Here is a 16,218-nt window from a genome sequence, read left to right as displayed (position 1 = left end):
GCCTTTACATAATTGCTAATGTGAGTCTGATTCAAAATCAGAACCTGAGGCAAACTAAGACTAGACTGAGCACAGAGCTTCATTAATGTTATATTGCAGTAGCCTTTACTAGCTCTCTGGAAAGTCTCACTTTCAACCCAACTGACGTCCCAAATGCTTAACCCTGTAAAGTCTGACATATAAAATAATAGTCAATAATAATTTTTCTTTTTCTTTTTTTTTAATGGAACAGTTTATTGAACCTTTAGACAACATTTTCAGGAAAAACGTTTGTGTTGTTTTATATTTGATTTATCATGCTTTTATGTCCCATACAGTATTATAGAGTGAGAATATGGAGCTCATACTCAAGGAGGAAATAAATACCTCAATTTTATTTAGAGGCCCAAACTGAGCAAAAATATGCAATTTGGTGCAGAGAATGTGATTTGGGATGCAGCCATTTTGCAAACCACTTGGTGTATGTGCCATTATTGTGCTAGGATAGCTCTGCACATTGTGACATCTCATTGGTCCAAAATAACTGTACAATAAACATCAAATATCACCAAATTGCCTGGGACTGAGCCCCTGAAATGCACTGTCATTTGCAATTTTAATAGATCTATATTATTTTTGCCGATTAATAGATAAATAAATGTAAATACATTTTTCTTTTTTTTATCTTTTACGGTATACCTCTTAGTTGATCACTTATTTTATTACCTTTTCTAGCAAACCTTTATAGCAGCATTAATAGTCAAAATAAAAATCCTGAAAATGTGAATTTAATTATTTAATTATTTACTCTTGTATTACAATACTAAGCTCTGTATGTTATTTACATCTAGCGACATCCCTGTGCCCTATTTTGCTAAAGGTTCGAAGTTGAGATTACCTGGTATGCGTTAGGCAGCTCTCTGCCATTGGCAGTGAATGAGACCAAGCCTGAGGCAAGATCTATGGAGCAGCCAATCTCCAGATCAGTGTTACTACGGCCTGTGGACTGGCTGACAATGTCGCCAGCACAGACCATGTAACAGTTACTTCTCCTCACACTGAATTAAGAGAGATGACAAAAAGACAACAATGAGCACATTCTGAAAAACTTTCTGGGCTATTAATATATGTTGGAGAGGTGTGAAAATGACTGTGTGAAAAAGGAACAGCAGTCTGAATTGATGGGGTTTCATTTGGTGTTCATTAGGGTAATGAGAACCAGTCTTTTGAACTAACCTCTCATGAACACGTCCCCGCTCGTCTCCCAGTGTTACTGTGACGGTGCGAACTGTGTTAAGGCTGAAATGTTTGCTGTAGTAATGGTAGTCTGGTGTTACCCAGCCCACCCAAACTGATGATGGATCTTGTCCGGCAAACACTCTCACAGAGTAAAAGTACTAAAGCACAAGCACATGGACATCAAAAGTCAAATAAGAACAATAATAAGGTTCTTTTATTATTCTCAAATGTAATTGATTAGTGGGCTGCAATGCAAGTACTGTACTTGAGTATAATATATATATATTTTTTTTTTTACCTTTGTAATGCTGCCATAATCAATCTTGCCTCCATCGTCCTTCTTGGCTCTTTGGGCATCAGCAATCACCTCATTGATATCAGTGATCTTCCGAGGGCCAGAGTGGAAATCAACAGGCATGCTCAGACGACAACAGACCATATCGTCATTGCTGGCCTGGGTGCCAAATGTCTTGTGTGTCACCTTTAGACATGGAGGTGTGTCCACAGACCCATCTATTCTAGTGACCTAAACACAAAGGGATGCCAATTAAAGAACCCATTATCCCAGTATTTTCCAAGACAGTCCTGGGATATAATCCACAAATTCAACATCATTCTATACCTCAATATGGGGGTGCTCCTCTGGCACATTCACAAATGTTGGCAGGCGTTTGCTGAACCACATGGTGACCTCTCGATTCATGTTGACAGCAAAGGGTTCAAAGCCCTCCTGAAGGCCACACATAGTGTAGTACTTAAAAGTATTAGCATCTTTCCCCAAGTTCATGCGACCAATTTGGGAAAGACCCAGGCTGCACACTGGAATGAACCCTAGAGGTGAAAAAGGTCAGTTTGTATCAACATTTTCAAGGTTGGACTGAAAACGGATGTCCAGTCATTTAAATTAATGGCATGTTCTATTACTATTACATGCAACTTTTTAAGTTATATAATATATGTTACATGTTTTGTTTTTATGAAGATTATTGTCTGTTTACCATCTTCAGTTTCAAAGTCAGCAAAGCAGAGCTCAGAGCCCTTGTTGGTGATTAAGAGCTCTCCATTCAGGGTGAATATCATGGATTTGTCCTCCATGTTGATCATGCAGCCCACCACATCTCCTTTATTCCATGACCGCCCAAAGAAATGACTGCCCATATGCACCCGGCGGCCCTGGCAGCAATTTTTTGGATTAGATCAAAACCATTAAAATCATGTATCATTATTGACTAATACATTATTAGCAAACATTATTCGTTTAATTTTGTGATCGGATGAAATCTAGTATTGTATGTAGATTCATGAGAAAATACTACTGTTTTGTTCAGTACATTCGAATGTGTTTACAGTTCACACTGAAAATCCTTTGGACTTCACTGTATGTCCTCAATAACTTGTACCACTATTTATCAAAAATAAAACTAATAACAGGTCAATGTGTTAGTATCAGATAATCACCCTGTAGCCATCAAAGATGAAGGCTTGGTCATCGAGTCCCAGTTCCTTATCAGGTCTGCATCCGGGCCGTGCCCAGCCAACCCGCATGTCACCTCCAGTGAGCGCCTCAAACTCAAAATACCACTTCCCTGTCTTCACAGCGTAGGTCTTCTCCACACGGAAGAGACGAATGGATTCAATGCCATCCTCTCCATGGTGAGCAGCTAAAGAAATGCATATTTATAAAATAAAGAATATATACAGACAGGGACAAATTTGAGTAAATTAAAAGGAATTATCTCATGTATATCTGCATGCCTTTGGTATAGAGTAATGCAAATAAAGTGTGTTACAATTTGAGGACTTTTATTTTGAAGTGTATTTTATTGATTCCATTGTTCCCAGTGTTCACCTCCTGTGTTTAGTTCCTGTTTACTTTGTTTCCAAAGTCACCCTTGTTAGTTTCCATAGAGATTAATTACCCACACCTGTTCCTTGTTAGCCTCTTGTTATCCTGTGTATTTATATCCTTGTGCCTGGATTTACTCTGGTGTTGTTAGTTAAAAAAAAAACATTTTAGTTGCAATTGGATCCTATCCTTCATCTTTCTCAAGTACCCCGCATTACAGTGAGAAGATTTTTGTTTATTCTACAGAGATATTCTAAAATTGTCCGGACAGATTTGTTGGAACCCCTAGGAAAGAAATACAAATAATTGTATTATAGTGATGATTCAAGTGTTTTGCTTAATTAGTATCACACATGACTCAATCTTGTAATCAGTCATTCAGCCTATTTAAATGGAGAAAGTATTCAATCTGCTGTCTAGTATCATTGTGTGCACCATACTGAACATGGACCAGAGAATGCAAAAGAATAGAGTTATCTGATGAGATCAGAAAGAAAATCACAGACAAGCATCTTGTTGTTCCTGTGACCATAGATTTAAATATTGTAAAGAAGTTTAAGGTCCATGGGACTGTAGCCAACCTCCTGGACAGGACCACAAGGGGAAAATCAACCCTAGATTGAACAGAAGGATAGCTGCAAATGGTAGTCAAAGAGCCAAGGAAAACTTTCAAAGATACACAAGCTGAACTCCAAGGTCAGGGTACATCAGTGTCTGATCACACCATCCATCACTTTTTGAGCATCAGAAGCAAACTGAAGCTTTTTGGCAAAGCACATCATATCTATGTTCACAGACGGAAATTTAGCTTTCAAAGAGAAGAGGCTGCTTTCCTGCATCTGGCACAGGGTGCCTTGAATCTGTGCAGGGCACTATGAAGTCTAAACACAATCAAGGCATTCTGGAGTGAAATGTACTGGCAAGCATCAGAAAGCTCTGTCTCAGTCACAGCTCATGGGTCCTCCAACAGGATAATGACTCAAAACATACAGCTAAAAACACTCAAGTATGGCAGAAAGAGAGAGAATTAAAACTCACACTCTTGATCAGGTGGATCAATGAAATATCCATATCCAACCAGAGTACGGATGGCCTCACGAAGACTGTCTCTGTTCGATTTCTTAGTGCGTTCATCTAATAAAGCATATGGCACCAACCGTGGATTACGACGGTTTTTCAAATCCTTTGAATAAAATGCAAAAGACATGATTGTACACAACTTTATGGGGGAAAAATGGTTGATTTTACTTTTAATCATTCTTAATGGGTTTGTTTGTCAATGCGCTTAAAGGGATGGTTCGGAGTAAAATCAGCCTAGGGTCCTTTGCACCATGACCTTGAGCCAAACACCCCCCAGAAGCCTTTTTTCCCTTGGTTGAACATTATTAAAGTTAGAGCTTATTTAGAGAAATCAGCCGGATGGCTTAGTGCAGGCGCTAATGGCTCCAATTTTGTATCTCGTAAATTACCCCACTAATAATGCCCAGAATGGTACCAAACCCGGACACCGACGTCTCTTGTATGTAGTGTAATGATGAATTATTATTTTTTCCGAAGTGTTGACAACTTAGTGTTAACTAATAATTGTTATAAACTGGCACTACCAACAAAATATTAGTGCATTCATGGAACTGGGCGTCGTTACACTACATCCTTATGCATCACTTTCTGTCAGGACTTTTACGTGCTTTTCTCAACTCAGTGAAGTGACGTCGGTGTCCGGGTTAGCAGTAGCATGAGCCGTCAGGCAAGTGTTATTTAAATAAACTCCTGATGTACTTACAAACTTTCCAATGCCTCGTTTTATGAGTACAGAACCTATTTGTACTACTGCAGAAGTTTGGTTCCATTCTGGGCATTATTAGTGGGGTAATTTACCATATACAAATTTGGACCCATTAGCGCCTGCACTAAGCCATCCGGCTGATATCTCGAAATAAGCTTTAACTTTAAAAATGTTCAACAAAGGGAAAAAAGGCTTCTGGGGGGGTGTTTGGCTCAATGTCATGGTGCAAAGGACCCTAGGTTAATTTTACTCCGAACCATCCCTTTAAGGCAACATCATATCTAATGAATAATAAAAAGGACATTTTTACCTGCTGAATACCATAGGTCCATCCTTGTTTTATGCGGTCTTTGGCCCAAACATTATGAGCATTTTCAGCCAGTTTATCAACTAGAACCTCTTGACCAGGTGTCAGTTTCACTTCAGAAAGGTCTAGTGGTGTAGGTTTATAACCATTTGCCATCATGTAGCTTTTAATTAGGATACAAATGGAAAAGGAATTAAAGCAGAAACAAGAAAAATATTTAACAATATCAAAATGGTCATAAATCAAACTTTATTTAGACAGCTAGCTAAAATAGGAACTTTATGATATTATTTTTTTTAGTGTATGCTAGTTTTACTTCTTGGGGAGTTTCATCTTTTTCAAGTCTTCCTCAGCATCTATATTGACTTGAGCAACATGGCAGCCCAAAGCAAGTAGGGTCCTGAAAAAGAATAACTTTCAGAAAACTGAGGAAATGATCAGACAAACAGTATGAGCAATATTTTATGAAAGATGCAAGTTGAAGTGTCAAAGACAAGTAGTGTAAAAGAAATTAATCTGTTCAACACCTCATTGAGCTGGTTATTGCGTTTCAATCTAAATCCTGCTGAGTCTAGAGGCTGTATGGGGATGAATTTGCAGCCACAGCCTATCAATATTTACTGATGTGCATTTAATTACAATAAGCATTTTAATAATCATAGCCCAAAGTAAAGCCTTTTACAGCATATGCAAGTCTGTATTATAGAGGACTACAGTATATTAGAGGTAATACTCACTTCAAAGTTTCAGTTGACATTTGCAGGTTATAATTCTTTTCTGTTTCTGGCAGTTTAGAAAAGTCGACAAGACAAGGGTGCTGTCTCTTGTTGTCATCACGAACCTAAAAAATAGCAATTTATATGAATTAGTGAGTGAAATAATAAATCAACAAGGGCCGATTTCATGTGGAATATGGAAAGTCAAATCTCCACTCTCTAATTCATGACCCCTCTTTAGATTTATGTGATGCGAGAGAGAATGCTAAAGTGTTTAGGATTGAATAATGGTGGCAGAATGAAAGTGGCATTGTGCTTGCCAAGCCGCTCTTGTTCTGTGACCCCACACACTCACAGCAATGCCACATTGAGCCAGCAAAATCTTATTAAAATCTGATTAATCAGAGACCAGCTGGGCCTCTGAAATATTTGTTATTAATAAATGCTAAGATCTGGCCTCAGGAGTAACGGCAGCACTCAACCACAATTCATTTTTCTGCCACGCTCTTGGACAGCACGCTGCTCATTAAGATTGTCTTAACTACTGTAATACCGCAAAGCTCTGTCATCAGAGTGCTTTTCCACTGTGCTCTGCAATTTTGCATTTACTCTCCTGCAGCGATCAGTGGAAGAAATAAGACCGGATCAAAGTACTTTCCTTTTGCCATTACTATCTAAAAATAAGATCTGCATGGCCATCTGCTGTGTAGCTACTTGGGATGCTTAAATATTCATTTAGACTGCAGCCAAGGACTCTCAATTCAGGTTGACATTTTCAATTATCCTCCTCTGGGTTCCTCCAGTAGTTAAAGTTACACAGCAGAAATTATCCTGATATCCGAGCTTGTGTCATACATAGAGGATCTTGCTTTTGCAGAGAAATTCTGATGATGCTATTTAGTATTTTCACAGTCCCCTGAAATGTTTTCCTACCTTGCCGTACATCCAACCAAGCTCTATTTTGTTCATGCCCCAGAGCTCATGGATGTTCTCAGCCAACTTGTCCCGCACATTTTCAAGATATGGAGGCAGGACAATCTGGATCATAAGACAACACCAACAACAAAAAAATACAAATGTAAAATTACGATACCAATATTTATGTCTGTCTTTGTCTTCATTTGATAATCACACTAAGCCATTTCAGTCTTTGATTAATCTTGAATTAATTGAGCAGCCCTAGCAGAGCTCGATAACGTGTAGAAAAGAGTGTAAAAATATGGTGAATTACTCAGTTAATATCTCACCTGGCTGGTGTCGACAGGAACAGGAATGAAGGAAGCCTGGGACAGGAACTCTGTGGTGCCCAGCAGATCTCTCACTCCTTCCAGGTCTCTTTTATACTCCTTCACAGGCTCCACACGCATCTTTTCTTTGGGGAGCAGGGCTTCATAACATGGTGCATAGCCCGCAGGAGGAAGGAACTTAAAGTCTCCATGGCGACCACCCAACAAGAAACGGACCCTTGAGGAAAAATAAAGAAAGATGGCATTTAAACTCATGATCAATTACTTGATTAATCCTAATACACCACCGGGTTGTTCAAAAATGTCTTGGTGCTACTTAATTTGTTTGGATTTGGTTGAGAAGTCAAATGATGAGTAATGGCCTTTCTCTGTTGATTGAACATAAAGCGAAAGAAGAAAGGGTTCATTTGTCACACAGAACTACTCCTGTACAATCACTTCAGAAGAGCTAAGCTCAAAGTGAAAATGATAGAAACACATGTTGACTGATTGTTACAGAATTTTGTCCTCATTAATATTAAAACTAATGTATACTGTAAATCCGACTATATTTATTCTTGCTATTTATGTATCTGTATTAACACAACCCGACAGATCAGCAGTGTTGGGCACTTTATATTGGAGAAACTCACTTGACCCCTGCAGAGAAACTGACGACGGGAAAGAAGAAGCCATCTACGTTGAAGTCTTCAAACATGCCTTGAACGGGCTGACCGTTAATTCGGAAAGACATGCTAGGGGCTCCGAGATCCAGACAGCAGCTCACCACATCATCTGAATTCAGCAAGTGCTGGTTAATAGAGGCCACGGCCCGTGGGATTCGCCCTATCATAAGTGGAGAGAATAAAGAATTTCAAAGATTTGTGTGAATACTGCTGCTAAAACAAGAGAATCAGAAATGATTTATGAGTTACATTCATATATGAGGTTTTCATAATGTCATATTAGATCAGCTAGTGAGGAACATGGGTAAAACAGCTTTAAATGTACCTGACCACAGATGAAGTCCATCAAAACTGTAGGAGTAAAGATCGTCACCCACACCATTTCCTCCCCAACCCTCTCCACCCCCAGGATAGGGGGCATATCCTTTAGTGGTGGCCCAGCCAACTCGAAGGTGGGTGGGCTCACTGGTTACATAGTGGTCTACTTGATCGATGATCAGCTCAAAGTACCATTTCTTATACTGCGCAGAGCCCTCACTCATGCCCAGGAAGATGTTGGGTCTCATACTGTATAAAAAGAGATCACATTGGAATTATAGGGGGGAAAAAATACATCAATTATTAACAAATATTCCATTAACAAATAAGTCCATAGAGGAGTGTTGACAATGACTGTTAGCTTCACAAAAAAATACAATTGTCTAAATTTGTATTTTTTTGTCTTGTGGTCTCTAGTAAATGTACTCTGTCGACAAACACTTTTTTTCTTGTTTTATTCATAAATCTAAAAAAGTGGTTCACGCTTAAAACAAGAATGGAGCAAAAACAGTAAAAGTAATTTAAATACAATTTTAATCTTACATTTTAATTTAAATAGAAAATCTGACAAGATGTGAAAAACACGTCAAGATTTGAACACTTCTGAAATAAATCTTGTTTAAAGATTTTGGCATAAATTTTTTTAAAGAAATCAATACTTTTATTTAGCAAGCACACATTATTGATCAAAAAATTGATCAAAAGTGACAGTAAAACCTTTTACATTGTTACAAATGATTTATATTACAAATAAATGTCTTTTTTTATCTGTTTTCAACATTGATGATAATAAGAAATGTTTCTTGAGCGGTAGATCAGGATATTAGAATGATTTTTGAAGGATCATGTGACACTGAAGACTCGAGTATCGGCTGCTGAAAATTCAGCTTTAGAATCACAGGAATAAATTAAATTAGATAACTTCTGAATAAGAAACGTATTTGTATTTGTGTGTATGGGGGTGGGTGGTTTGTCTACCTTTGGACATCATTGACCAGACGTGTCTGGAGCAGCAGGTCTCTCTTGGGAAGCAGGTGATCACAGATGAAATTCTGATTGGCTCTCACAGCCACACCATTGCAGACACACAGGGAACAGAGAACATCTAGAATCTGAAAAGGAGTGTGGGATACAATTTAACAATGCTGTAGTTTTATTGCTTTTAACACATTTTATACTGCACATTTTCCCTATGTACAACTTTATAGTCTTGTGCTTACATATTCTCAAGTGCATACTTGAGAGGGATTGCTAGCGTAACATGCTGTGCAGCTCCTAGAATGTATTTACGAGTTTACATGACCTACATTTTATAAGACAGAGGAATTCTCAAGTCAAGTAGCACGGGTCTAAACTAGCAGAAACACCTGCCCCTTGTTAAAATGTCTGGATGTTTGCACCTCTCATTGCACCTTGTGACGTTTAAGCAATTTTTTACTCTGCTGTTCAACAACTGGGGTCAGGAAGATTTTTTTTTTCTTTTTAAAAGACATTAAAGGCAGTTATAATGTTACAAAAAAAATCTATTTCAAATAAATGCTCTTCTTTAGATTTTTATATTTATCAAAGAATTCTAACAAAAACTTATCACGATTTCCACAAAAATATTAAGCACCACAACTGTTTTGAACATTGATATAATAAGAAATGTTTCTTGAGCAACAAATCAGCATATTAGAAGATTGTGACACTGAAGACTGGAGTAATGACTGCTAAAAAAAAATCAGCAAAACTGTTCAACTAAATGCAGCTGTGGTGAGCATAAGAGACTTTTTTTCAAAAACATAAAAAATCTTGCCGACCGCAAACTTTTGGACAGAATTGTATGTCTCCCCCATAATATAGAAATGTACAGATTCACACAAAATCTGACGGATTTATCTATGAAACTGCATTTTCAGCTCTTCATATAATATTTATACTATTCAGGATTGCAGGTCTTAGTTTCCATCTAAAGACTTTGGATGGTCAGCAACATCCTTTATATTCCATACTCTACTATACATAATCTATGTATGTGTGTGTGCTTGTAGAAATAGCAAATGCTGACCTTATGGTTGCGCCCATGCTTGTACAGCAGAGAAATAATGGATTTGATGTGGGCCTTCTGGATGATGTTCAGAGATTCTGGACTCTCGATTAGGACACAATGAAGCACCTCTAAAATGCCTGTATAGAATTGCTTTATTAATATTGCAATGCAGTAAACACAAGAAATGGTAAAGGCATTACATAATCAGATAGCAGAGAGTTGTATAAGCAAATTACTACAATTGTCCACATGATGCTATTAATCCCATGCAATACTTCAGTGACATGAAGCTAAAACCATTGACATATGTGCAGATGCTGATGGTGGATCACTCAGTTTATGGCTACGTAAGACAGACTGGATAATGTATAACCCCTCTATAATCATTGCTAATGAATGTGTCTAATTTGACATATAGCGGTATTTACCTGATGAGGACTCCAATCGCTCTAGCTTGCTGACTAGCCAATCCAGCTTGCGAGAGAACTGTGTGCAGTTGGTTCTGTTGCCTCGAATCAGAGCGGCTAATGGACAAAAATCAATGGCAATAAGCTCAATGTTACACTGATTTTCCTACATACCTCAGGCAAATCCCTTTCACTATCCTTCACACAAGGTTTCCAACCTAAATGGTCATATTCTAAAATGAATGCACCTTCCGGTGTGTGTATGTGTGTGTGTGTAAAATACTAAATAGGAGTAATCCTAACCTAGACCATTTTTCTCAGAGCAATCAATCAAACTCAACCCCAGAGCTAAAGGCACTTTGCTGAGAAATTGTCTAGGCGGTTTTGAAGCCCTAACCATCTGAAAAGAGCTGCTTCCTGTGGCAGCAAATGCATCCGTATGGAGCCTTTAAAAACTGGCTGTTGTCACTAGCATAATGTATCACGCTACTGTTCGCCAGACAGACTCAGCACGGCCCCTCTCGAGGGTGACCTCAGCGACTGGAGCGAGCAAAATTTGGAGCAAGCCTTGATGGGGCTCTGATAAATGCCAAGCCAGTCAAGGTGAAACGAGGAGAGTGTTTACGCTCACTGGATGCTGATGTGATGTCAAAATTTAAAACAAAAATCATTTGCTAAAGATACTGTTCTTTAGAGTGTTGCAAGAAAGAGTACCATAACTCCGAAATAAGTTAGCATTTTTGGACTTCCGGTTTCATAGTCCCAAAGTAAATGGGTTTTTTGAATGAGTTTTTGTTTAAATGCCTGACTCCATATCTTTAAATGATTTACTCAATATAGTCTGCTTTACATTGTGTTTACACTTATGCTCTTGGAAACTATTATAAATAAAATTTTCCAATTTGTAGATTTTAAATAAAAAGTTATCAAAAAACTTAGTGTAGTGATGACCAGTGTTGGGGATAACGAGATACAAATAGCACATGTTACATAATCAGATTACTTTTTTTCAAGTAATGAGTAAAGTAACACATTATTTTTAAAGTTAAACAAAATATCTGAGTTGTATTTTCAATTAAGTAATGCAGCTAAAATGCCTTTACACTTGTAAAAAATAGAACTTGTAATTAAAAAGCAGAATAATATAGCACGCTCAGCATAATGCTATATTGGTCTGAAAAAGACAGAAAGAGGCAAAGCCAGCTAAGGTGAGAAAAAGTAATGCATAAGTAATGTAACGCATTGCTTTCCATAATAAGTAACATACTTAGTTACTCTTTTAAGGGGGTAAATGCATTACTTTCCCCAACAAAAAACAATCATGAAAGTTTTGTTAATTTGTAAAGATTTGTAACTTGATGACCAAAACTTGCAATGTTGTAATGCATTACTTCTTTTTTTTTTTTTTTTTTTTTTTTTTTTTTTATAGAGACGATATATTTTTTAAGTACATACACTATATTACATTTAAATCACATTTATAATCAGTGCATTTAACTGTTGTCCTACCATAACCTTTCACCATGTTTTAGTAAGATTTAGTAAGATTTTCCACAGACTGATAACAGGCTTGTACTGGCTGCAGACTGCTGAGCTGGGATATAGACTGGTAACGGACTTGTGCTGACTGCAGACTGCTGGGCCGGGACACAGGCTGGTAACTGGATTGTGCTGACTGCAGACTGTTGGGCCGGGACACAGGCTGGTAACTGGATTGTGCTGACTGCGGACTGCTGGGCTGGTCCACAGACTGGTAACGGGCTTGTACTGGCTACAGGCCGCTGATCTAGGACTCAGACTGAGAGCTGGTTTGTGCTGACTGCAGGCCACTGGGCTGGTCCACAGGCTGGTAACGAGCTGGTAACGAGTAATGCATTACTTCTAAAAGTAATTTTCCCCAACACTGGTGGTGACTTATTTTATTATAGCCTTATTTTAGCTTTTTACCTCAGCCGATTGTATTTAGGCTTGAAAATAAAAAAACTTTAAAAAACTTCATTTGTGTTCATTTGTGAAGATTATCAAATTCAACTTTTGTTTCTATCAAAACCTACTGAGTTTCTTGTCAAGGGGAAAACTTTTGGGTTGGCCTACAAAAATATATAATCCCTGCAGCACACTTTTATTACTACTAATAAAAGTAGTATTAAAATGCTTCAGGATCTACAAAAATATTGAAAAAGTAGCAGAAATAAAATGGTCTTAATAGATTTCTGAAGCAATTTTGCTTCGATCTCAACTTTTAATATCTTGAACAAGGTCCTTCTTCTCTAACTGTATGTTTGCCCTCCATAAATCAGGCTGAGAGTCAACAACAAGGTGATAAAAGAGAATAGAATTGCTATTTAACTGCCTCTAATAACTGTCATGTCTCTCCATCATCACCTTCTGTGAACAGCTGAAGGCTTTGGGAATGTGATTGAATTCTTACCCAGAAGCTCATAGAGGAGGTTGAGAATGTCCTTCCATGCCTCTCCGGCCTCCTCGCCAGCTAGCTCCTCAAACTCAGCGGCACTGTTGTACACGTTTAGCCGATCGATGCAGATTGAGACCAAGGTTAGCATTCCCTAAAATAATCAGAATAAGTGTCAGCCTGTACATTGTATGATCCTGAATCTAATAAGGCATGTGTGAGTTGTATTCAACCTCCTCTTTGAAGAGATCTTGGCGCTTAATGAGAGATCGAAGCTGCCTCTGTTTTTCCTCATGTTCGAGCTCAGAGTCTGGCTGTTGGAAGTACACAATGAGGTCGTTGAGGGTCTGCAGCACTTCACACACAGGCAGAGTCACCTCTGTAGCCTTTTCTCCATTCAAACCATCCAGACCCCTAAGACCAGGATAATAAAATGATCAATATTATTTAAATTATTATTTCATATTTTTTAATATTTTAATATTGAAACATTAGGAATTTAATAACTAGTCTCATGGTACATGGCACTCAGTTATGAGAGGTAGGACTTTTCTATTGTACTATTTGAGCATTTGAGCTCTGTGAGATAGAGTCTTGTACCTGATGAACTGAGTGAAGAGGTGGGTGGTATTACGAATGATGCGAGCCGCCCTGGACTCCTCGTGCTGGCAGAGCTGCAGAGTCAGCCCGTCATCCATATGGCCCTCAAGAGACAGGACAGCCTGTACACATCGTAAATGTACATTAGCATTGACTGAAAAGTAAAACAGCTGACGAACCAGTTCAGATATACAAGGTTCAAAAGTTTCGCTTTTTTTTTTATTTAAATGGTTAGTTCACCCAAAAATGAAAATTCTGTCATAATTTACTCACCCTCATGTTCCCTCAAGATGTTCATCTTCGGAACACAAATGAAGATATTTTAATCATGAAACCTAAAGGAGATCTCTGTCCTTCCATTTACAGTCTACATAACTACTAATTTGACGCTTAAATAGTTCATAAACAGATCATAAAACTGATCCATATGAATTGAGATATTTAGTCTGTATTTTCTGAAGAGACATAATCGCTTTATATGACAAACAGATTGAATTTAGGCTTTCACACATCAGTTGTGGTAAACGTGCTTGACGTGTGAGAACCAATGAGGTTCATTCTCTGTTCTCAACTGGGTCTCTTTTGGAAAGGTTCTAAAGGTTTGTAACGACATGAGGGAAAGTAAATGATGACAAAATTTCTTTCTTTTTTTTCAATTTTCATCACAAATGATATTATCAGTATAACAATTTGAATTTTCTGAAAATTTTTGAATTTCAGAGTGTATTAGTATTTGTAATTTTTGCTTAATAATGAACATCTGACCATCTGTACCAATAATGAAATAATGCTAATTTATTTTAAGCTGCAATTTTGTCCATTTTCAGGTTTAAATTTAATTCTGAGTCCCAGGTTTTAAATGTGGCCTCAGAGTTTTGTACAAAACACTACATTAGATTATGTCGGTCACCCTGCTCTGGCCATTATAAATCCCGAATCGATGCTTTACCAGTTTTGCTATAATGTAACACAATTTCCAGCGACACGCAATAAAAGGTCCATGTTAATCAGAGTTTTTGTCCAAATCAGCCGCAACGGCGACACACGACGATTCTATTTTAGAAACGGTTCCTATTTCTGCGACGTCGCAGAGAACAGAAAGTATGATAATCTCAGGTAGGCTACTGTTTATGTGCTTTATTTAATGTTAAAAGCGTCTGTGTGAGTTTGAATATCATTTTGTGTGTCTTTTATAGCCGTACTGAAAGCAACAATTCACCTCAGATCTTCAAAATAAATAAAAGTTAACAAGAACGTTCAAACTGTCAACTCATTGTTAACAGACAAGTGTATTCTATGACAACGATTGTTTCAGTAACTCAGTATGTATTTTTAATAGTGTTAATAGATTATGTGTTTAACCATTTCAATCAGAGTGCTGGGAGCTTGCCGAGAGAGCCCGTCAACGCGCTCTTCAGATTGGCTGAATTTGAAAGATTTTGATAGACTACATCGCATCCCATAGTAAGTTGCGTCGCATCAGGTGTGGACAGTCAAATTATTTGTCGCTGAAATCTTATCGCATCGGGTCAGGTTAGGACACGGTGTCAGAGTCTTTGGTCATACTGTATTTATCAGTACTTTTCTAATCTAGCATTTGGACAGGATGCTCATGAAGCCACTTTTTAAAGGAGAACTCCGGTCAATTTTAACATTGAGCTCATTTTTTTGTACATTTGGAGTGCTGTCAGTACAGAGATCAACGACAAAAATCGGTGTTGCCTACACCGTGTTATCCTCTTTTTAAAATTTGCACCCTGTTGACTTCAATGGGGCAAGTTTTAAACCTGCTTTTAGCCTCGTAACATCCTTGATGTGTCATTACAAGTGCACAGGTCATGTGAGTGATTCCTTCGGAGTGAACGCGGGTCAATCTGACTGCAGTAGATGTGAAAGATATGAATAAAAATGCTATTTATTTAGCCAGCGCTCATACCTGTATTTACATCCTGTTTTCGGTCAAAGTCCATAGTAATCGATTGTCGAGTTCACGCGCATTGGTTTAGTACCTATGATCATGCGCGTGAACTCGACAATCGATTACTATGGACTTCGACCGAAAACAGGATGTAAATACAGGTATGAGCGCTGGCTGAATAAACATCATTTTTATTCATATCTTTCACATCTACTGCAGTCAGATTCACCGTGTTCACTCTGAAGGAATCACTCACATTGGCTGTGCACTTGTAAATTTGACACATCAAGGATGTTAAGAGGCTAAAAGCAGGTTTAAAACTTGCCCCATTGAAGTCAACAGGGTGCAAATTTTAAAAAGAGGATAACACGGTGTAGGCAACACCGATTTTTGTCGTTGTTCTCTGTATTGACAGCACTCCAAATGTACAAAAAAATGAGCTCAATGTTAAAATTGACCGGAGTTCTCCTTTAATGTCAACATCAGTGCTAAGATTCAGGCCACTTACTGTAATAATTTCAGTGGCCATTACAAATCTATGGGCTATGAAATCTATTCAACTTGGCACCTCCTCCTCACAGGAAAGTCAGAGTCCGTCCAGCAGACTTCATAAGCTAAAAAATCAATATAGGTTTATTATTTTCGAAGTAAAATCAAATCAAGTGTCACCAAAGTTGCGACTTTGGCTGCCAGGACTGTGCGTAAAGGTGGCATGCTTTTTCTGGCCTTTAGCCCAGAGTTAAGC

General features: G+C 38.0%; 1 protein-coding gene across 4 annotated transcripts in view; it reads right to left on the bottom strand.

Annotated features, from left to right (window-relative positions):
- Positions 1-16,218, bottom strand: part of ryr3 (ryanodine receptor 3) — a 94,674-nt gene that overhangs the window by 42,517 nt on the left and 35,939 nt on the right. For all 4 annotated transcript variants that reach the window (XM_079888081.1, XM_079888082.1, XM_079888084.1 and 1 more), the window contains 20 exons: positions 13,556-13,677; positions 13,189-13,369; positions 12,974-13,109; positions 10,564-10,659; positions 10,154-10,272; positions 9,082-9,215; positions 8,111-8,352; positions 7,753-7,945; positions 7,121-7,337; positions 6,807-6,911; positions 5,895-5,998; positions 5,474-5,557; positions 5,161-5,320; positions 4,103-4,247; positions 2,677-2,879; positions 2,217-2,391; positions 1,841-2,049; positions 1,517-1,744; positions 1,216-1,376; positions 878-1,037 (listed from right to left, as the gene is read on the bottom strand). In XM_079888081.1, the coding sequence (XP_079744207.1) occupies positions 878-1,037; positions 1,216-1,376; positions 1,517-1,744; positions 1,841-2,049; positions 2,217-2,391; positions 2,677-2,879; positions 4,103-4,247; positions 5,161-5,320; positions 5,474-5,557; positions 5,895-5,998; positions 6,807-6,911; positions 7,121-7,337; positions 7,753-7,945; positions 8,111-8,352; positions 9,082-9,215; positions 10,154-10,272; positions 10,564-10,659; positions 12,974-13,109; positions 13,189-13,369; positions 13,556-13,677 (3,174 nt within the window). The remainder of the gene's footprint in view (positions 1-877; positions 1,038-1,215; positions 1,377-1,516; positions 1,745-1,840; positions 2,050-2,216; positions 2,392-2,676; positions 2,880-4,102; positions 4,248-5,160; positions 5,321-5,473; positions 5,558-5,894; positions 5,999-6,806; positions 6,912-7,120; positions 7,338-7,752; positions 7,946-8,110; positions 8,353-9,081; positions 9,216-10,153; positions 10,273-10,563; positions 10,660-12,973; positions 13,110-13,188; positions 13,370-13,555; positions 13,678-16,218) is intronic.

The sequence above is a fragment of the Squalius cephalus genome, assembly GCF_949319135.1.
Source record: "Squalius cephalus genome assembly, chromosome: 12".
In the NCBI taxonomy this organism is placed as follows: domain Eukaryota; kingdom Metazoa; phylum Chordata; class Actinopteri; order Cypriniformes; family Leuciscidae; genus Squalius; species Squalius cephalus.
This window is presented reverse-complemented; position numbering and strand designations above follow the sequence as displayed.